Source organism: Porites lutea, chromosome 2, assembly GCF_958299795.1.
Source record: "Porites lutea chromosome 2, jaPorLute2.1, whole genome shotgun sequence".
Taxonomy (NCBI): Eukaryota; Metazoa; Cnidaria; class Anthozoa; order Scleractinia; family Poritidae; genus Porites; species Porites lutea.
The window spans coordinates 36,337,431-36,359,389 of record NC_133202.1 but is presented as its reverse complement, the minus strand read 5'-3'; the positions used below and the strand labels follow the sequence as shown (position 1 = coordinate 36,359,389).

Genomic DNA, 21,959 nt, shown 5'->3' with positions numbered 1-21,959 from the left:
CGTTTCGGGAAATAAAATACAATCCTATTTTTGGGGTCTAATTTGACTTCCTTATTTAGTGCCAATACAGTCCAATATAGCTTGAGCTGATTTCAGTTGGGCGTGCCCACGGGCTCGACGCGGGCTAAAATGAGTCTAAGCGTGGTCTTGAATAGGCATTTGATGATAGGGCCGGGCTGCTTTGGCTTAAAATGTGCTCAAATGGCCTCAGGAGAGGATGAATCGGTCTTCGGCCTACAGTGCTATAAGTGGCATGCGCAAGTTCTGGTTGAAACAGATATTTTTAATTTACAGTGTACTGATCGTGTTTCGCTCGACGGACTATGACGTAGTCTATAGACTGGTCGTAGTCTATGTTTTACGGCTACTGATGATCATACCTATTTTGTGATGGATGTTACTAAAACGGGGCTAGGGAAATGGGTAATTTGATGCCTAGCTCCATTACAGGTGGCCCAAGCGTAATATGAGAGTTTGTATGGCAAAAATAGAGTTTGAAACTTAGATGAAATAAATGAAGTAAAAGCCATAATAGCTATCAATGAAGTGTAAATATTGCTACCTGGGGTCGTTGTCTTTGTTTTTACGAAGTTTCAGTTTACATCATCTGACCTGACAGTGTAATAATAAGAGACAAGGTAGGACAGAACCGCTTGATCGATCTTGAAAGCTGCTCAGAATCAGCTCCAAATTTGACGCGAAAAAACAAACACACTTACACTTTACGCCGCCGAATCCACAAAGTGGTACCTTAAGATCACCTTCCTGCAATCCGTTCCGGTAAACCTTACGTTTGGATAGCACAACTGGATCGAAAAGATTGCAGGAAGGTGATCTTAAGGTACCACTTTCTATTTTTCCCATACAAACTCTCATATTACGCTTGGGCCACCTGTGGCTCTATCAGTAACGTCATTTTCATTTCTCTGTTTAGTTTTCATTACCCCGTTCCTTGTTTTAGGAACATCCATTGTATGACACTGGTACTTGTACACTGATACACTGATGTAAAATTTCATATAAGTCCTACTGATGAAAATTCTCCAAGGTGCTGTAGATATGGTCTTGTTATGGGTTTTCAAGAATCAATTAAGAGACTCAAATAATTTTTAAAAACCATTTTATTTTCCTTTTTGCGCCTAGTGTTACATTAAGCCTGTTTTTCCTTTGCCATGAATTTACCTTAAAACTTGTATGACTTAAACTTAAAAATGGATTCATTTGAATCTTAATGTTTTACAAATTCAAAAAGCGTTTAACTTAAAATCAGTCAATGCTTTTATTTTATCAAGACTATTTAAAAACTGACACGCTTAATATTTAACAGTATGAACACCCCAAAGACGGGAAAGATTAAATGTTATAATCGCCGCCCTCTTAGCGAATTCCAATGGCGGTGGCTTGAAAGCCAAACTTGAACCAGCGGTTACTGGAGGTGTAGGTGCCACAACCACCAAAATGCAGCTCCGTCAAGAAAAAGAACTCGTTCGGCATGGTGCGAACAGGATTGGTGATGGGAATTGCTTTGGAGCGCCAGTCTACCGCTATGCGGCTTGTTTCGTAGATATGCCAGCTAGCACCATAGTTACTGGGAGTTTGCATATTGTGGTTTGGAAAGAATGCAAAATAGCTGTTGGGATTGGCATCGCAATTTCTAAACTGGATTTTGTGTCCGTTGGATTTGAAGCCTTGGACATTAGGGTGGCGTGCCTTGTATGCTGGAATTATTCCGAGAAAAATGTAATCTCTCATGAAAGCGTTGACTGGTTTAGTGTAACCGTGGTAGCTGTTGACCCTCACCCCAAACATCGTTCTGGTGAAGTAAGGATGAGGCTGGATCAAGGTATATGACTCACTGAGACCAACTTTTCTCTGCAACTTCAGCAAGACGTTTCTTCTGTCTCGAAAAAGTACATTTACAATCCTGTAGGCATGTGGTGCTCTAGTTAGGCTTCGAGGAAGAAAGGTGAATCCACCGCCATAGATGGACATCTCGCAGTACACTTCAATAGGCTTAACGTATGGCAGCGGTCGTATCTTGTACACCCCATTCGGTGAACTACGTGGTAGATAACGGCAGCTTTTGGGAAACTGAAAAGAGGAAGAATATGCATTAATACTTTAGGAGGCTTAGGAGGAGTAGGGGGGTGGGGATTTCGAGGCAATAGTCAGGGCCACCAGACGACTGCTGTAAAATATCTGTTCGGAGAAGCAAATATTGCGTAGAGCCCATAATAGACCGTTCCATTCACGTACAATTTTCGTATAAATTCGTCCCTATGATTGTCTGAAGCATATTTTTCACATTCCACACTCCAGGTTAAACTATTTTTCGTACGAAAAAGCAAAAACCTAAAAGAAAAGACTTAGTTTCCCTAGGATGGCCGAAAACATACAAATTTTATAGCTCTGCTTAGAACGCATTTGTAAAGGTCTAAAAGTACCCTGGATAGTCTAAAAAAAATGTTTTCAATGTATTTGGGTGCCTCTGAATAGTCAGGGTTTCATTAAATTAAAAAGAGAAAGCATTGAGTAGTTATAGTCTGTGCATGGACTCGTTGCTATCTATACCTCGCCGTTGTAACCCGGCCTTCTAACGCCATTTGACTCCCACGGTATTACGGTAAAAAGAACGACAAGAAAAGTCAAGTAATGCATCTGCAATAAAAGAAAAGGAGTTTTACATGTAAACTGGAAAACCAAACGTAAACGTCAATGAAACCAAACTGCGAAATTCCTTGGCTTTCAAATAGCAGAGCTTTTGCAAAAAACCTCACCTTTAGCCAGCAAAAATAACAATCTTCAGCTGGTGGAGAAAATGTTTCAGAAATGAAGGACTCTAGAAAATAGGAGAGGAAAGATGTTTACTGACCAATCACATTTGCCCCAAAGTTCAAATATTTTTAAACATTTTGCTCCTTTTAGTATTACATCGTTGCGCATCGACATAGTTGATATAATTATAAGGAACACCCCAAGTTCTAGCAAGAAAAAACGGGAGAAATAAGAATATCTGAACAAAATTATTCAAGTTGCTGCGACGAGTTCTAACTGGGCTTTTAAGACTGGATTGTATAGAGCACCCTTAATACGAAATTGAGTCCCGTACGATACTTTACGTCCACTTTGTTATATTACAGATAACAACTGTTCTCAAGCATGGAAGGATGAATTTTATCCTTTCTTGTCTCAAGGTAAAAGATCTGCCTTTCTTACTAATTTTTCGTTTTCCCAACTTAACTTGGAAGTTACATTCACCTATATTTAAAAGCTGAGCTCCCGAGTCACTCTTTGCCTCATGTCAACATTTCGTAACTGATTGGGAGTCAGTCTCAACAAGGCGAACAATAAAATTAAAACAACTCTATTATGAAGTTTTAAGAATTTAATGAGGTTTTCAGATCTTCACTGAACTATCCCATGGTGAACGTCTTGGTTGATTATGGATCTCGAAAACTATTTTATATCCTCTCTCGAAAAACTCGGAAAAAGCAGTTTAGGGTAAGTCTCGAAGTCTCTCTTTTTGTGGTTTAACGGAGTCTCACACCCGTGGTTTTTTCAAAACATTGAAAAATAGACTTTAGAAGCAATAAATTAGTAAAATACTCACCCTGACTGGTTAGGCTTTTGTTGTAGCAAATCCCTATCTTGACTACCCAGTGTACTAGCTGGACTCGTCAACACCTTGTTGATCTCTAAACTTTAATAGGCACCCAACTCGGAAAAAAGAAACACTCAAACGGCGTAATATTCGCCATCATCATAACATCATCGGTCGGCTTCGCAATAAGCGTATTTATTTAGGTAACTATAGTGAGCTTATCCTGTTGCTGACCTTTTATATTGTACTTTCACTTTGAAATGTTAGTGACATTTTTAGTGTTGAGTCATCCAACTATCACTAAAGAAATAAGGATTTTCATATACCCAATACTGTACATTACAGGAAACATTCTATGAGGCACTTTAGACCATGGTCTGGATTAGACGTTAGAGCCACAGACAAACCTAGCTTGCAATCTTTTAAATCCAGCATACCACCCATTTACCTTGAAAATCTCAGTTATAAACGACAATCGTAGTTCCTGTATAATTAGAAGCTCCTTAGTGTTTTAGAGACTGATTTTTTTACACACTTTCCGGTAGATATTTTACCGGTAGTTAAATTTGTAATTTTAATTTTTTAATGTTCCTTAAAATTTTAGAGTTTTAGGGAATTGCAGAATAATCTCTATATACATTTTTTCTCATTTTCTCGTTACTAAAAATTATCAATTTATTTTATTCTCTTAGTGTGCCGAATTACATCATATAGCTTGTCTTAGCTAAACTCAGTGATAATTAAATAAAGTTGTTATCATGTTAAGTTATGAAACATTTGAAACCAAATAGCAACCTGAAAACGTTATATTAAAGTTGTTTTATTTGAAGTACCACACTTCACAACTTTATACTTATACATATCATTAAGGTGTGCGCCAACGAATGAAGACAGCAAATTTATTATTAATAATATTTGATCAAACTCTGTAGTTTTAAATTTCATTTAAACTTCTTGTGCAGAAAGTCTTTTTGCGAACATAGCAAAATATTAAGTCAAACTGCATTAGAAACCCAAAGCTGTAGCTAATTGTTCATTTATTAACGTACACGTAGAAATGAAGATTTGTAATTATTTGATCTGTAGCCCTTGAAAAAAAAAAGAGGGAAAGAAAGAAAGAAAGAAAGAAAGAAAGAAAGAAAGAAAGAAAGAAAGAAAGAAAGAAAGAAAGAAAGAAAGAAAGAAAGAAAGAAAAAAAAAAACATAATCCAACGAAATATACCCCATCATTATCAACATCATCGCTCGCCTCCACAATGAGCGTATTTGTTCTTGGTAACTATATAACCCAAGTGAGTTTTTCCTGCTGATGACCCTTCTATATTGTACTTTCACTTTGTAATAAAAACAGCGGAAAACAAATGGTAACCTGACAACATTTATATATCAAAGTGGCTTCGTTTGAATTGTTACGCCTACATAATGGGCCCACCACAAAATGAGGACTTCAAAATTAATGAATAAACTCTCTCACGTAGTTTCAATTTTCATTTCGACCTCTTGTTCACTAGCATCAATGTTTTTAGGAAATCTGATCACGAACATAACAGTTCAAGTCTGGATCAGTATCTCAAAGCCATTAGCTGATCATGAATTAATTGTTATTTTATTAGCGTACACACGGAAATGGAGAGTTGTGATTGTTTTGGGCAGCTGGTTGACTGATAAAACAATTTTTTGAAGTTGTAGAACTGAATAATATTTAATGAATATTGGCCTATAGTAGTTGTTAGGAACGTAAACCGTTGCAAACCATAGCAACTTAATTCAAGGTCTAATTAAGACTTCCTTGTCAAAGCTTTGGCTCAAGCTGAATTGCTAATTAAAACTGTTAGCGTTTACGTGGATATGAAGATTTTTAATTTTTTTGACCAGCATGTCACCAAAAACTAAACAAAAAGACTGACAATTAGATAACTCGGGTCTCAAACTATTTTAATATCAGTCTTTGACAGGTCAAGAATTTGCCTCTCCCTAATTGGCATCGGCAAAACATCTGACCCTATCGTCAATGAAAAATCATAGTATTTTTTCAGCATGGTCCAACAGTTGTTTGATAATGACCAGAAGTGGTTCAGCCTGTTAACCGTAAAAGGAGCCTAGAGGTCGTCAAGGGAACATGGGATTAAGGACTTTGGGGGCAGATATTGGTGTCTTTAGCTAAATCTAAAACTGTAAGTGTTTCCAGTTGGCGGAATGTGGCATATGTAAATCATGATCGTTGATCAATCTGAAAAAATCAAGAAAAGAAAAGGATGAAAACTAAAAAGTAGGGATGGGGAAGGAAAGTTCACATGAGAATGTCTGGATTTTAAAATAACGGCGTTGCCAAGTGTTCCTTTAGTAATATTATTCCTGAAAAAAGAAGATGAATTTTGACCAACATCTAAACTACAATGAAGTAGGAAGCTCATAGGAGTTGTCATGGTCGATCGTGCACGACTCTCAGTTGTGTGGGTCATGAAAGTTGATGGGCTAAGTCATTACAATTTAAATTTGATGCAATTGAGTGAGCAATTCAGTTTCCGTTCGTCAGCAAAAAAACCATGATTTTCTTATCAATCCACGCCTGAACCAAACGCATTGTCATTTGCTCTAATTAGTAAGAGCTAGTTGTTCGTCCGCTTTTCAACTTTTAGGCCCATAATTACAAACATTTCCGACCCATCACATTCCGTGTTCCGTTCGTTTTTCGATGCCGGCATGTACAGAAATAAAGTTCTTAATAACAGTTAAAAAGTAAGGCCTGTAACATTTCACTCTTGAATTGTAAGTTTTAAGAGTTGAAATAATAACTGTTACAGAGCTCAGTAATAAAGGACTGTTCTAAAAATGTTTCCCAATAAAAAGTAATTCCCCGCCAGTAACTAAAATGCTATTTGAGGGCCACAGGTTTGCCACAAGTTTATCTCACAAGTTTCTAAGCGAACGGGGCGAGCTTTTTAGGTCGCGAAGCGGCCGAGCGAGATCGCGGACGAAGAACTTTTATGAAAGTCTATTTTGTTTAGCTTTTAGCTTTTTAGTGTTACCGTCACAAAATAAAGCATCATTCTCTCTCGTTAGTGTACAACAATCATAGGCTATGCGATGACAATGATCAGAGTTTCACAATAACCGTTGAACAGGAGAGTCAACATCTTCGAGAATTTCGGCGAAAAGAAACTCGAACTATTAGCAAATTGACTAATAGCATTTGCGCTGAATTTGTACTGTTAATTGCCAACGAGAAGCCTCGCGAAGACGCCAGGCTGGGAGGCAGGCGTCAGCATAATAAAGCCGTACGCGAAAGTTCCAATGCAGGATGAATGTCGAAGCGATGTAACATAACGTAGTGTAAGGTAACTTTTATGACGTAATACAGAGCAGAGAATATAAGAAAAATATGCTGTGTAAATTATTTATGCAGTAGAACAGTTTAGTTCACTATTTTCAAGGTAATTTTCGCTTATGCAATCGAGTTGAGTTCAAACTATTTTTTCGTAAAGACACTGGCTGTTGATGCCGCTAGGAAAAAATTATAACGCCGGAAAAATTACTGTCAGTGTCTTTCAAGACAAATTATTCGGAAAGCTTCATCTGCGCACCATAAATACTTTTTTTTCCGAGAAGTAGACTTCCTAGACCAAATATAAATCTGTACGTTGAATGTTCGCGGACCTGTTCGCGGACATATGATTTTTCGATGATTCTAAGTTCGCTTAAAAGACAACTAAATTTTACGCAAAACGACCGCTGCGCGCAGCTTCTGACAAAAACACGAATTTAACTGAATATCTCGGAAAAAAAAAAAAAGTTCTGTAAAGTTGGGAATTCAAATCTTTATGCAGTAGATCAGTTTACTTCACTATTTTCAAGGTAATTTTCGTTTATGCAATCGACTATGCCCTGTCACGTGTTTGGAAGCCATCTTGACGAGTAGGCAACCGCGTGAGAAATTACAGTATAACTTTGTATGAGACTCTAATGTCGTATAATTTCCGTGAAATGGCCGTTCTGACAAATATTTGGGGCCATTCCTGTGCTTAAGTTTCTCCAAACGCTTGCTTTAGATTTTTCATGTATTTCTGCAATTTTCCCCGGGAAACTTTAGCCGGCAGGAAGAAAACTTTTTACCGACAAATGTATAGAAAATTCTAAAAGGTGGTTCTAGCGCATGTAGCTGCAAGTGACGTTCTCAGATTTTTTCAAGTAGAATCCTTAGGAGTGAAGCTTTAATTACTTTACAATTCACAATTTTTCAGAACAGCTGTTTTACGAAAATTATTCGACATTAGATTATAATAATACAAACACTATAATTTCTCACACGGTTGCCTACTCATCAAGATGGCTTCCAAAACCGTGATAAGGTCTATTGAGTTCACACTATTTTTCGTAAATTACGGTAATTCATGACATTTGTATAGGTAATCACATGATTTCGAGGACTCGAACTCGAGCGTATCTAAATGTCGTGGGACGTGGGTAGTGGGTCGTGGGTGTGGGTGTGGTTAAATGTCGTGGGTAAAAAAAAGTTTTCAAAAAAAAAAAAAATTACAAAGTTAAAACGCATTAAGTTGTGAAATTCATGAAATGAAAATCTCCGCGTACATACCAGTCCCATTTTCCTTCCCCTCGGTCAGCAAAGCAAATAAGCGAATCCTCTAGTCAAACGGCCACTAAAAAGGCCTTTAGGTGAAAAATAAAAGCAACTCTGTACACTATGTAAACCTGAAGCAAGCTATGGAAAAACTGGAGACTGAACTGATTTTTCTCGAAGATCAACCTCGTCCCCAGGGAGCTTTTCCCTCGTTCCCTCCAAAGCCAGGGAAAAGCGCCCTGGGGACGAGGTTGCTCAAACATGTCAACATTCGTGACCGAAACGTCCTTTCAGTTTAACGAATGATATTTAGAATCGATCGTTACAGCAAAGATAGTTTTGTACACAAAACAAAACAAAAAAGAATCGAAAAAAGTATATTTCCGTACGGCAATAAAATTTACATACAGTCTCGCCTTAACTTGAAAGGTTGAGCATGCATGTGGTTCCTTCGTGAGCTATTAGCTAGCCTAAATCTTCTTTAAGAAAGAATTCTATCCAAAAACATGAAATAGGTCAAATTTATCCTTTTCCCCTCCCCTTACCCATGGTGATCGCATGCCATTGTGTTAAAAAAACCGCTGATCACTGGAATCGTAGATCGAATAAAGATTAATAATGAGCACCTACTTCCTGAGTCAGCGAGTCAGAGCTGCCCCATACTTTCTGCAAATTGCACGTATAGTTTTTGTCTGTTTCGTTTATTTCGCGACGATAGCTCAGGTATGGGTAAATCTTCATCGGCAACATATAATGGCTTTTATACAGTGATGGTGTGAAAGGGAGCCAAGTCCTACGTGGCTAAGGAAATATCAGGAAGAGGACGAAGAAGAAGCCGTGACGAAAAGGGCATGAGGAGTGGAGATCTTCGTTTCATAAATACATTACAACTTTTTTCTATTTATTTCTTTTTTTCAATTACTTCATACTATATTATTTTTTCTATTCTTTTTTTACCCACGACATTTACCCACACCCACACCCATGACCCACGACCCACACCCACGACCCACGACCTCTACCCACTACTTACGATCCAAGACATTTAGCTACACTCACACAAGTAAAGTTTTCGGCAAAATCTAACCAGTTGCACGCTCCCGTAGAGCGAGCCAGTGCAATTTGTGGTCTTTGAAAAATTTATACGAGTGCTGATTTATCCCAAGTTGTACGAGAAAAATCTTGCGAATGCATGCAAAAATTTGAATTTTTCCTCTTTACGTGTCACTGCTTGTCACCGCTTCCTGTTGCAGCCTACAAATGACAACTTCGACCAAGATTGGTCAAAATTTTGACCGGTGAATATTGTTACTTGTTATATACATACTGAGAAATACTCACCAAAAAGTTGTGTTGTAAATTTTGATACGCAAATGAGTTCTAGCCAATCAGAGGAGTGAAATATGGTTTTCATACGTGAGAAAAAATGATACGTCCAATCAGAATCGCGAACGATGTTTTTTCACATGTGAGAAAAATGATACGTCCAATCAGAAGCCACAGAGGTGTGTGAGTTTCGCGCCAAAATTCCCGCCTTTTCTTGAAGCTTGCTGAGCGCCGCTTCGCACAAGGAGAAAAGTTTTTCTCAAAGAGTTTTTTCTCGTTAAAAAAGTGAGAAACATCTCAGAAATGGAGTGGAATAGTTTCGTTTGTTTCACTGTCGATAAAACAAACTGTGGAGAGCCGGCGAAAGAACAGCGGAAGGGGAAAAACAGAACAAGACGTACGCTTTTGTTGTACCTTTTGTCGGAGCTACTCAGGGTCTTCCATTTATAAGCTTAAGCTTATATTGAAACCGGCCATTTTACTTAAATTCACTCATTTTTAATTGTACATTCAGAACAAACAGTTAAGATTACTTGTAGTTCTTGGATTACCTCATATCCTTACCGTCATTTATGTTTTTAAGAAATGTTTCTACTAAAAAGCTGATAATTCGGTTTCATTGTTATTTAAAATAAAAAGGCCACCAAAATGATGAATGTCTCAGTATTTATACAATAAACACAATACCACATGTAAAGTGCTTCGTACGGTATTTACCTACTCGTTGATTTTGTATCAGAAATCTCAACTCGTTCGCTGCGCTCACTCGTTCGATTTCCGATACAAAAACAACTCGTGTGTAAATACCGTACGCCAGCACTTTCCATGAAGTATTCTCTATATGTAGATAAAAACGCAGTAGCTAGAAATTTGTTTACCGAAAACTGAATGAATGTCTTTTGTCATTTTATGTTTTCAACTTTTCATGTTTTTCCACTGCCGCCACGGAAAGAAATACAACTGCTATCAAGATTCCTTTGTTGTGTTCTATTTATTTGGGTTTTGGTTGAGGAAAGCGTCACAACGGGGGTTTCATCGATGGCTTTTTTTGTAGTTCATGCAGGCTTTTACAGCAGAGTAAGGGAGAAAACTAGAGCGTTTCTAACCTCACTTACTAGCTTTGAGGAATTGCATCTCATGTGAGTTCGAGTTATTACATTTGTTGTCTCGTTTAACGAGCATAATTACTTTAATTTTCTTACGTTGACTCGTACGATAAATTTGAGACGATGTATATATGGCCTCGGATTTAAAATACACAAACTTTTTAAAGACAGGGAAAAGTTTTATTGAAAACTTAGTTGTCTTGCTAGTTGTAAAAAAAGGCTTTATGCGGGTATGTTCATCTAGTATTCGCCTTCCAAACGCGAAGCCGGCTAAAATACCAACAAAGAGAAAACAAGGCTTTAAAAAAGATTTTGATTTCTGCAACACTTCAATCTCGCTACTTTCTCCATTTAATGAAAAGTGCTTTTGCTTCAAGACATTTTTCATGTTTTGATTATCAGTCAAGAATTTTGCATTTTGCTATTTGGCTTTTGTTTCTTCTGGTTTCTTTTGATTGGAGTGTGGGTCAAAATGCCCCGTGAATGAATCAGAATTGCTTCGTGGTTGCATGGCTTATGATTTACGTCTGTTTGCACATTCTTCATCCTCACCAAAAAGAAAATCGAATATTCTACTGACAGACCCTCAACTCACCTGAGGCGGAAATTTAACTGATTTCAACTTTCTGCGCTCAATTTCAACTGTTTGCACACAAAAAAGTTAAACTCTCTGCTGCTCTCAGCCAATGAACGCGCTGAAATTTTTGCAACTTGCCGTCACTTTGATCTGAAGTCCATAATTTGATCCCAGTCCACCGCATCACACCTTTTTGCTCGGACGTGCTCGTTTCATCGCCCAACCTCGTCCTCCCTGCTTGCTCGTTGGCACTTGATGATAACTATAAATAGTTATTTACACACTCTGTAGTCTCATTTATTGCCTTCTTCCAATTATTTTTAAGTACTTAATATGTTGCTATGCCTACAGCTCACGATAAATGTTGTCTCATCCATTAACATTGTAAAAATTAATGTATTCTGTGTTTTCTATTTTTACGAAAAGTTCTTGCTAGTAACAATGTTGGTGAAAGAAGACATTTTCAAAGTGGTGGAGTACGTAACGCTTCGAGTCATCACGAATGCGAAAGTTGTACAGCTGTAGTTTAAGGGGGTTATGAAACAGTTGTATATGCAAATTTACAGCGCGAAAAATTAACGAGCAAAATTTCAAAACATTTTCGCAGGGAGAAGCAGGGGGTCAGCAGCAAGACCATTAAATCACAGAGTATCATAAATTACATAGGCGCGCCCAGTGGCTAACCGACAACTAAAGGGGAATTTGATAGGCCTCCTGTATAAATACAGCTGTTAACACGGAGACCTATTACGCCATTATTGTCAGTGTTTATGAATAGTAAGATGTCCTCGAGAACCTACCTAAGGCATGTTGAACATCATGCACGGGAACGAAAGAGAAATAGAGACTTGTTGATAAAACTGTATGATTAAACGTCTGAGTAAGACAAAGTTTTCTTTTACATAATTAACCGAAATGAATGCTTCGAGAGATTATAAAAATGCTAATCATCACTATAACAAAATTCTCAAATCTGATTGGCTATCAACTGCCCTCTGATTTCAGCCTTAGTTGCACAATTTAATAGGACAGTGCGCGCCATCACGCGCGCGCTTAAATGGCTTTTTTAACTACTAGCAAAAAAAATTGGAATTTCTTCTGTTTTGATTTCAAAACAGGGCCTTATATATCACAAATTTTGTTAAAGTTATGATTAACTGGTAACAGAACTTCGTGTCGTCCAATTCAGTCTGTAATCATACTCGTGATTAAACAAATCGGACTCCCGCGGTTTTGTTAATCACTCGTATGATTACAGACCGAATTGGACACCACTCAGTCCTGTTACTATTAGAAATAGGAAACTAAGTTATATTTTTTGCACCTTCATTGAATTCAAATATCAATTGAATGGCGGACCTTAGACTTTACACTTCAAATGATTGGCTCGTGATTAAACAAATCGGACTCCCGCTACGCAGTCGTCCGGTTTTGTTAATCACTCGTATGATTACAGACCGAATTGGACTCCACTCAGTCCTGTTACCATTAGAAATAGGAAACTAAGTTATATTTTTTGCACCTTAGTTGAATTCAAATGTCAATTGAATGGCGGACTTTAGACTTTAGACTTTAAATGATTGGCTGTCAAAAGACCCAATTTGCTATATTGCTTTATAAAGTATCAATGAATAAAACATTATTTTACATCGCAGAAAAATAATCGATCCGGTCATGAAAAAGTGTTCACGAGATAAATCGAGACTTTTCAAGTTTTGTAAGTGATGAACACCACAGTAACAACTCAGTGCTTTTTTTTGGCCACCAACTTAGAAAAAACCTCTGGAACGTCAATTGCAAATATTTTGACAAGCGTGCTCAATTCAATATTTTCTTTGGTAACATGTGTAGGGAATTATATTGTTTTACGGGCAATTTTCAAAGCAGCAGATCTGCATTCGCCATCTTTCGTCCTTTTGTCCTGTCTTGCCATAACGGACCTTTTTGTCGGACTGATCTGTCAGCCGTTCTTCGTGGCATATAAAGTAGCAGAACATATGGAGAACTTTGGGGCGTATTGTACATTAAGAATGTTTCAATCCATATCGAGTTGGATCACTTCTGGCGTGTCATTGCTTACTTTAGCTGCAGTCTCTGTTGATCGCCTCCTTGCTCTCACTTTGCATTTACGTTACAATTTGGTCGTTACTGTTCCTCGCGTATTAAAAACAGTTCTCGCACTTTGGATCTTGTCCATAACGATTGTCATGCTACGGTTTTGGGTAAGCACAGGGTGGTTATTTTTCCCGGTGGTTCTCTTGCTTCTAACATTTCTCGTCACAACCTTGTGTACCTCTAAGATATTTCAGATCGTCCAAAGACACCAGCGTCAGATTCACGACCATGTCCTTGTCAATAGAGTACCAACTAACTTAACGAACGTACGGAAATTAAAAAGACTAGCTGTGACTGTTCTTTACGTTTATGGACTGTTCCTTATTTTTTATGCCCCATTCTGCTTAACGATGATCGTGGAAACTTTTACTGGATATACGCTTTCAGTGAAGATTGCCTACGACTACGTCGTAACTGCTGTTTTTATCAACTCGGCTTTGAATCCGCTTGTGTACTGTTGGAGAATTAGAGAAATACAAAGGGCTGTCAAAAATGTTTTGCGTAAAGAACCACGTACAAGTGCTCATTTTATCACTCCGGCTCGAATAAGTAGGAAGACCCGAAACTAATCAAACCTCTCACATGATTTAGCCTGGCTCAGTGATAAGCTAGGTGACTTTGGGAGAAGGGTGAACTATGTACATGTCATTTTAACTTTCAATAATTTTGAAGGAGTGTCAACGCCAAAGTTTTTCATGAAAACGTGGCTAGAAAAGATATTTAAAGAGTTTTAGAAACAGTTCTTCATTTATACTATATGCTAAGCCTTTGCCCTGTGCACAAAAGTTTAAAAGACTTCAGCGAAACTAGAAAAGCTCAAATTAAAGTTAATGCCATCTTTAACTGTTCTTTGGCCAGTCGAAATATCCCAACTAAACTCTATTTCACGTTGCTTGAACAGTCCTTGCAAAAGTATTCTTGACTGTAACGTTTTCAATTTGTTCTTTATTAATCAGTCCATGCCGCGCCTAGACATAAATTATGCATAAGCCGCGTTTTGATCTTTTTTGCCATATTCTTGAAACAGAAACGCGTACACTAAGGAACGTAAAAAGCCGATGTTTCGGCTTCATCGTAATGCACGTATCAGCGGCCATCCCAGGGGGTGACCGCGGGGAGCCCCCGGTCATTTGCACAACGACGTTTACAAATCCTCTCTACCCAAAACCAAGATTGTTTAACAAAAAAGCTACTAACGCCCCTCCAGGGGGCAAAGAAGTGTGCTTTTCCAAGTCAAACGGTGCAATATTTCAAAAGAGTTTTATACAAGGACTCGCAAGTTTTCTTCCGAAAAATATAGTCGCTATGTAAGCGACGGATGGCCAGCTAAAAGGAACAGAATACAAGAAAAATATGAAAGTCGTTTACCGTCTTTTCTGTCGCCATTTTGCTAGAACCCAGTCCTTTCGAAGACGGGAACGGCACTCGTTTCCAGCTCCATCTACAAAATGGTGGCGGCGCTACACTCCTGAGGGTCTTCCCCCGGGGATCCTGCTACGAAAGTGCAAAAGCAATCCAATCCCCCCATCCCGGGCTTAAAATCAACGAACAAAGTTGACAAATCCCGCGCCATGCCCGCGTATGTCCCCGGGGTTACTCTCCCGGGATGGCCGCTGATAAGTGCATAACGCCATTATCAGGGCTATTTAATGACATGTACAGTAATTATAAATAATGCGTTACCATGACGCCAAAATGTCGACTTTTGCTCATTTACTTACTCGTTTCTACTTTTGTCTTGAGTCTTATCAGGGTATGCAATTAAGTATTAAGTATCTTTAACAAGGTGTCTTTTCAGACTTGAGAAAACATTGACTTAAAGTTTAACATTCTGCCCTGTACACCCTACTCCTTCGTACACGGTGCAACATATCTCCTCATATATGACGAAATCTCTCGCGAAGTCAGCAAGAGCTTTGAAAACGCTTACCTCCGATGCAGCCAAGTAAAGCAAGGTGGCTTTCAGCGCTGATGGCAGAGCTCCCTTGGCCGTCAAGCCTTTGAGGTTGCCGCACTTCTGGACCACATAGAATTTTATTTTGTAAAAAGACAGTTATAAAATGCGTGATATTACTGTTATGTCCAGTAGTCGAAGAGGTGTGAAACTTTTTGTATCAAAGATGACTGGCTAAACTCTCAGGAAATCGATTACAGACTTGACCAGAAAATCCAAGGACAGTTTCAAAATACAACATGCAGAAACTGACAGAAGTCACAATTAAAATATTCATCTTAACAGCGCGAGTCATAAAATCACGAGACACCCAAATGTGACAAAGCATTTAATTTTTAATCTTTTTAATCTTTATTTAAAAATACCCTGGCTAATCCAGTAAAGTTAAAAAAAATCTCCTGCATATATTCCTGCGGTGTAGAACACAATAATCTAGCTAAGAACCGTTTAAATACCATAATATAAAAATCATTTCCTGGACATTTGCAGAGAAAAGTCAGGGTGGGATTAAAACTCAAATTTTGAATATCTTAAATCATGGTTTACACTTTTAAGAACAAATCCAATACCAATCACCTCGGCATGACGTCAGAGATCTAGAGAAAGTATTTATTTATTCCAAAAAAAAAGCAGAATTAAATAACTAAAATAATTCATCAGAATAGAGTGATTAAGACTAAAGGTAAATCTATTAAGCTTAAACTTCCGTTGATTTCATTGCTTAATGTTTTTTTGTTTGACACTATCCCACTAAACTGAATGTTTACCATTTAGATTCAAGGCTTAGCTTACGCATGCCTGTCTTGAAATGAATTCCTGAAAGATTGGTTTATGCTTCATGTGACTGTTTAATAATACATTTCTCCAGCTGCAAGTTGGGTGAGTTCTCGCCACCCGGGACATCTTAAAGATTATTCTTGAGTCGCGAATGCGAGTTGCATAGAGTTTAGCTGCTTAGCTAAAGTCTTGGAAGGTTTCACCCATAGAAGGTTACTCAAACAGGTAAATTGCGATATTGACCCAAGACAATATGCTCGGGAAGGACAACAACACAAGCACTGGTTTATTTACTCCATGCACTACACGAGGCAGTTTTGACACTAGAAACTGCTATGCTCGCATATTTTTGCCGACTTCTCAAAAGGGTTCGATATAATCGATCACAACATTCTCCTTCAAGAACTATGTTTCTTGAATGTCGATTAGACTCTGTGTGCCTGGATAAGAGCCTCTCTGACCAACCGAACCCAAGCGGTGCGAGTCGGTAATTCCCTGTCTCTATGGCGCCACACCTATGGTGGTGTTCCACAGGGAACTAAACTTGGACTTACGCTTTTTGCTATAATGATTGATAGTGCTTGGTGATTGGCACTCAAGATTGAAGTATGTTGATGACACGACCGTTTTTGAAGTAGCACCACGTAACTCGAGTAGCCTGCTGGATTTTGCTGTTTGAGATAAAAAAATCATTGTATGGAACACAGTATGAGCTAGGCTTAACCCAAGAAATTGTAAGGAGATGGTCGTGAACTTTATGGGAAATCTGAAGACTACAATGAGACCCCTGTATATAGGAAACCAAATGGTAGAAAGAATTTCACCGTAAAACTGCTTGGAGTAATCATTAATGAGAACTTGAAATGGAACTGCCATGTTGACTATATTACCGCTAAGGCACCAAAGAAACTGTACGCCCTCAGACTATTTCAGCGAGCTGGCGTGCAAGAACAAGACATGTTGAAAGCGTTTAGGAGTAGCGTTAGACCAATTTTATAATATGTCGTGCAGGTGTGGCAAGACATTCCTGACTATCTGTAAGATAGAATAGAGTCCGTGCAAAAAAGGGTCTTTAAAATCATATATGCTAACAGTTCGTACAGTCAAGCATTGTCGCTAGCCAACGAAACTACACTTTCCAACAGACGCGAGCTTCTATGTCATAAATTTATGGCTGAGATGACAGACACCCGTGACCACCCATTGTCGTGCTTGGTGTCCACTGCTGTACAAAGAACTAAACCTTATAATCTTAGACCTGGTTCTTCTCGACCATTCAATATGTTCATGAGAACTAAGAGATCAGAGAAGTCTTTTACTTTTAAATATTCGTCGTCTAAGTATCCGTCATAATTATCTTCTTAAGTAGTTTTTTAAGAAGTATAATTAATACATAGCTTTAATGTACCATTATTTAACAATTAATGAATGAGGCTGAGTATCTTATGAAGAATTATGGAGATCGAGGAGGTTGTTATCCGTCGAGGCCGTACGTAGACCAAGGCGGATAACACCCTCCGAGATCTCCATAATTCTTCATATGATGCGAAAGCCGAATTGAATAATTGTTTTATTATTCATTCAAAATTATTCCTAGTTTAAAAACATAGCTAAAACAAACTTACCTGCATCGATGTCAAGTTTATCTTCGATAGTTTACGTTTAGGTTTGTCCAGCTCTGCAAATATTCTCCAAATAGCAGACGTCGCCCACCGAGTTGCTTCTTGCTGTTTTTGCTATGTTTTTAGCCATTATTTCGCCTAGTTCCAGCTGTAGTTCTTACTCTTGAAACGAGCGAAGTGTCCGCAATTTTAGTTTTTACAACGAAAACAACTCAATCTCATCCCCAGGTCCTCTCGGTTAACGGTTCATTAACCCGTAGAAGGCTGCATTTTTGACGTCATTTCCTCGTTAAACCCAAATTTCTTCCAAATTTGGTCATCAGTAACTGGTTATGGTAAATTATGCGTGACGCTGTGCTTTTAGCCAATCAGAATTGGGGAAATATTTTGAATGAATAATAATGTTAGTTGTACGTACCCGCTTGTTAATTCAGTTATCTGCAAGAGAGTGGATTAAACGATATTTATTTAGAAAAGATTTTCTCTCCCTTCCCACCCATTGGCTTTACTTGTCCTTTAAATGGTGAGTGTACCCTCTCCTTTGCTGGAATAATGTTCTTGTTCATATGGGCTCTTCCAGGTTTGCATGATTTAATTATAATAAATAAAACACCACTCTTGTGGCCAAATTCATTCCAAAATGGATTCGTTATTGTTTTGTATCCAGCAAACAGATCTCACTCATGTGAAAGGCACATGAAGCATAAAATGTCAATATTTTGACAATTAGTAAAATCCATCTGTAGAATTTTTGTTTTTACTCATGACCAGAGTGGGAAGTAAGATGTTCAACAATGCAAGTAATATATTTACAAAATTTCAGTGTTTCTAGCTATCAGCTAGGTTTTTCGCAACTAGTAGTTCAACAGCACACCCCAGAAACATAATTAGATTATCAAATTATAATCTTTGAATCCGCTGACCAAAAAAGAAAGATAAGCTTTTAGAACAAGGTGCCTCGTTGTCCTAGCCAGTTTTACAAAAAAAATAACAAAAAAGAAGTATTTTAGAAAGGAATCTTACTTTGCAATATTAAAAATTGCTTATCATTCAATTTAAGTAGGTCTAGTGAATTTATTTTTAAATTTATGTCATCGTCAAAGACATGTTCATCGAACAAAAAAAACATAATTTTCCCCAACGAGTTTACCTAAACCTAAACGCTGATTAAATTTCTAAGAAACGTTTTGACAGCGAGTCTTAAATGAGTCATTCTCCAGCAATAGATTAAAGGATTTAACGACGAATTTATAAAAACGGTGGCTGTAGCAAGGTCATAAGCAAGAGTAACTGACTGAGTAACACCTAATATCGTTTCAATGATGACAACTGAAATAAACGGAAGATAAAAAGTTAGCCTCAGTCCATAAACATAAAGTACCGTCACGGCTGACTTTTTGCACTTCAGTACGTGCACTGTTCCGTCGTCTGTTCGACCCAAAGTTTGGTTTTGTTGAAATATTTGACGTTGATGCATGCGAGCAATTTGGAAGATTTGAAATGTGCTTACAGCAGTCATTAGGGTCGTCACCGAGAATATTGTTGCAGGCATGATTACCCAGTTGTCCCTCATCCAAAACTTTGAAATTGCCACAATAGAAATAGATATGCCAACTGATATTACCAGTACTAACACTCTTCGATTTGTGACAATGGTTTTGTATCGAAGGTGAAGAGTCAATGCAAGGAGTCTGTCGATGGAGACTCCGCTTAGAATTGCAAAAGATATTCCTCCAGTTATCCACCCAATGAAAAACTGCGACAGTCTCAGCTTACAATATGCGTTGAACTTGCCAAGTAGTTCCGCTGTTTTAAAAGCCACAAAGAACGGTTGACCAAGCAGTCCAACAAGGAAATCAGAAAACGCCAGGCAAAAGAGCAATGTGAATGATGTCGAATTAAGTTGCCTTGTTCTCCAAATTACAAGCATTATCGTGCCATTACCCAAAACTGCGGCCAAGGCAAACAGTGAACTAACAACGCACGATATAATACTCAAAGTGCCGTGACTTGATTGTCGCCAGAAAACCTCCAGGAAAAAACACGTAAGGTTTGTTTCGTTCTTGTTTAGACTTTTAGTTGCCATTGATCGGAGTAGCTTGTTTGACAAAACTGTCTTCGTCTGTCTTTTTCCTTGTGCAGGTGCAAAGATTTTTCTCCGTGGTTCTATCTGTCAAATTAAAATGAATTTTGAGTATTTGACCTACTTATATGTTTTCAGGCAGCCAATATTAGGGCCTACTTGAGGAAGATGTCGTTTTTCTTGGGAGAAATTCATTTGACAGCCGTTTTGAAATTTGTACTATTGCTAGCACATCATCTTGATTAGATGCAATCCAGTCTTTTACTTGAGTCATGCTGTTACATTGCTATTTTAGTATATATGAAATAACACCATGCAGACATAACAGCATATTCGCCCTACATTGTAAGCAATCGGAAACATCTGGAAGCATAAAGAAATATACAGAATAGAAAATTTAATGATATTTTATTTAAAAGACTTGAAGCAGACGTCGAGTGTGTACGTTTTTGATTGGACCTCATTCAGGAGACTCTAAACAGAATGCCGAAAATAAAACCGGACTTCCTTAAAATTCCGGAAACTTTGATCCACTAAAACAGTTTCGTTTATTTTGGCAATTCGAGTTTGGCACAACAATCGCTTGCTAAAATATTGTGCCGGAATACATAGCGAGTTGAGGACCCAGGGTGGGCGTATGTTAAACGTGACTGATCCATTCAGCCGCGATGTTGATTGTGTACCACCAACACTAAAACGAAATTAAATTTGTGTACAATACAAATGGTGTTTGTATTCTCGCCAAGCATGACTAAGTACTCAAAGATGAAAAATATACATAAACCGCCTTTTCTCAATAATATCAATAAAACGGCCGGGAGCGCCGAATAATATTAAATAGAAACGCCGCGTATTTAAGGGACGTTACCCCAATCTATGGACTTGTATTTGTGGTATAATAAACTTACAGTGTAAAGGCAAAATACACGGCTTTAAAAAAAAAAAAGGGAAAAACATTTTTTTTTCAGAAAGAACAGGCCCGAATAGACAGCAAATTTGAACAAATGGCTGGTGACCAACTTTGAATTGAACGCCAGGTGCGTTTAATAGAGGAAGATATCATAGGTGACAAGTTCCTTAATTTTGGCACGAAATTTCAGCATTAGTTTATAACTTCACGTATGAACTGTGAGATAGCAAAATTCCTATAGCAACGACTTTCCCTCAGTATCTTAGAACCAAGAGGTTTAAAGATATTGCGAGTAAAAGATAATAAATTTGACTGCTATGTGCGGCCCCAGATTTAGCAACAAAATCCTCAAAGCGCCGCTTACGATTTTAAGAACCTGGCGTCAACTAAACTGAGTTGACAAAGATTGATACGCTTTTTTCCTGAAAAGGTAGTGTTAATGAACGTTCAAGTTTATTCTTTTTTTTTCAATAACGAAATATTAAAAAAAAAAGTTTATTCTTAACGTAGCAAAATAAGTATGTTATGCCGTATATATATGAGTGATCAAATGCAAATGTAAAATGACAACCTCACCCGCGTTCTACCATAATTCTGATTATTAGTATCATACTCGACTTGCGCAGTTCATACTGCCGAAATAAATTTTTCTAAATCTTTCTTCAAAATGATAAATATTTGGCAATAAACCTTTCTGCGTGTTTAGGTCTTCTATAGCATTTTTAAATTGCCGTGATATTTTTTTCTAGGCTTTAACAGAAGCGTAGAGCATTTCGATTTAGTGCAAACTGAAATAAAACCGAAGCACTTACAATGTTACAAATCCATCGCTTGCGACCTGGCGAAAAAGCCGCTTCTCGTGAGAGGAATTGCTTTTCAGATTTCAGCATTAGCAACATCTGTGTTCAAAACAGATGATTCAGTACACTTCCTGACGATGTAACTTACCTGATTATTGACAAACTGACAACGTTCCAGACCAAAAAACCAACCAACCAACATGCAAAAAGTCACGCATATGCACGAATCCGGCAAACTATCACTTTACAGTATGCCATCAATTCACTCGGTGGAAGCTTTCACAGAATTAAACACTCAGTCGGTTGGAAAACTGATAAAACTGACTCCATGTTTGTAGAAAGCACAAAAAAAAAAAGTGAATCGTCCTTCCTTTTTTGGAAAAGGAATAAAACAGACGAAAGAGAAGCATCCGCTCTTGGAGTGTGAGTATGGGCTTCTAAATGCGCTGCGGAATATGGCGCCGAGGTGAACAGTTTTTTTTAAAGAAGAACTAAATCCTAGCCCGATG

The 21,959-nt window shown here is 37.9% G+C and overlaps 3 protein-coding genes across 3 annotated transcripts; 1 reads left to right on the top strand and 2 right to left on the bottom strand.

Annotated features, from left to right (window-relative positions):
• Positions 1–1,183: 1,183 nt before the first annotated feature.
• LOC140926938 (uncharacterized) lies at positions 1,184–3,695 on the bottom strand. The gene is made up of 3 exons (XM_073376612.1): positions 3,611–3,695; positions 2,572–2,658; positions 1,184–2,091 (listed from the first exon to the last, which is right to left on the bottom strand). Exons 2-3 carry the CDS (start codon positions 2,656–2,658, stop codon positions 1,378–1,380), a joined length of 801 nt encoding a protein of 266 aa, XP_073232713.1. The 5' UTR covers positions 3,611–3,695; the 3' UTR covers positions 1,184–1,377.
• Positions 3,696–12,913: 9,218 nt separating this feature from the next.
• Positions 12,914–13,873, top strand: LOC140926122 (melanocyte-stimulating hormone receptor-like). The gene has a single exon (XM_073375915.1). The coding sequence runs from the start codon at positions 12,914–12,916 to the stop codon at positions 13,871–13,873; it is 960 nt and encodes a 319-aa protein (XP_073232016.1).
• Positions 13,874–18,735: 4,862 nt separating this feature from the next.
• Positions 18,736–19,813, bottom strand: LOC140926936 (trace amine-associated receptor 7f-like). The gene has a single exon (XM_073376610.1). It carries the CDS (start codon positions 19,741–19,743, stop codon positions 18,814–18,816), a length of 930 nt encoding a protein of 309 aa, XP_073232711.1. The 5' UTR covers positions 19,744–19,813; the 3' UTR covers positions 18,736–18,813.
• Between the last annotated feature and the right edge of the window lie 2,146 nt (positions 19,814–21,959).

Bases quoted from the DNA above. Each gene is read 5' to 3' on its own strand.
- LOC140926938 (XM_073376612.1), bottom strand. From the start codon at position 2,658: ATGCATTACTTGACTTTTCTTGTCGTTCTTTTTACCGTAATACCGTGG. The intron at 2,092-2,571 runs GTATAGATAGCA...TCCTCTTTTCAG, and splicing joins GGCCGGGTTACAACGGCGAG to TTTCCCAAAAGCTGCCGTTA.
- LOC140926122 (XM_073375915.1), top strand. From the start codon at position 12,914: ATGAACACCACAGTAACAACTCAGTGCTTTTTTTTGGCCACCAACTTA.
- LOC140926936 (XM_073376610.1), bottom strand. From the start codon at position 19,743: ATGGCAACTAAAAGTCTAAACAAGAACGAAACAAACCTTACGTGTTTT.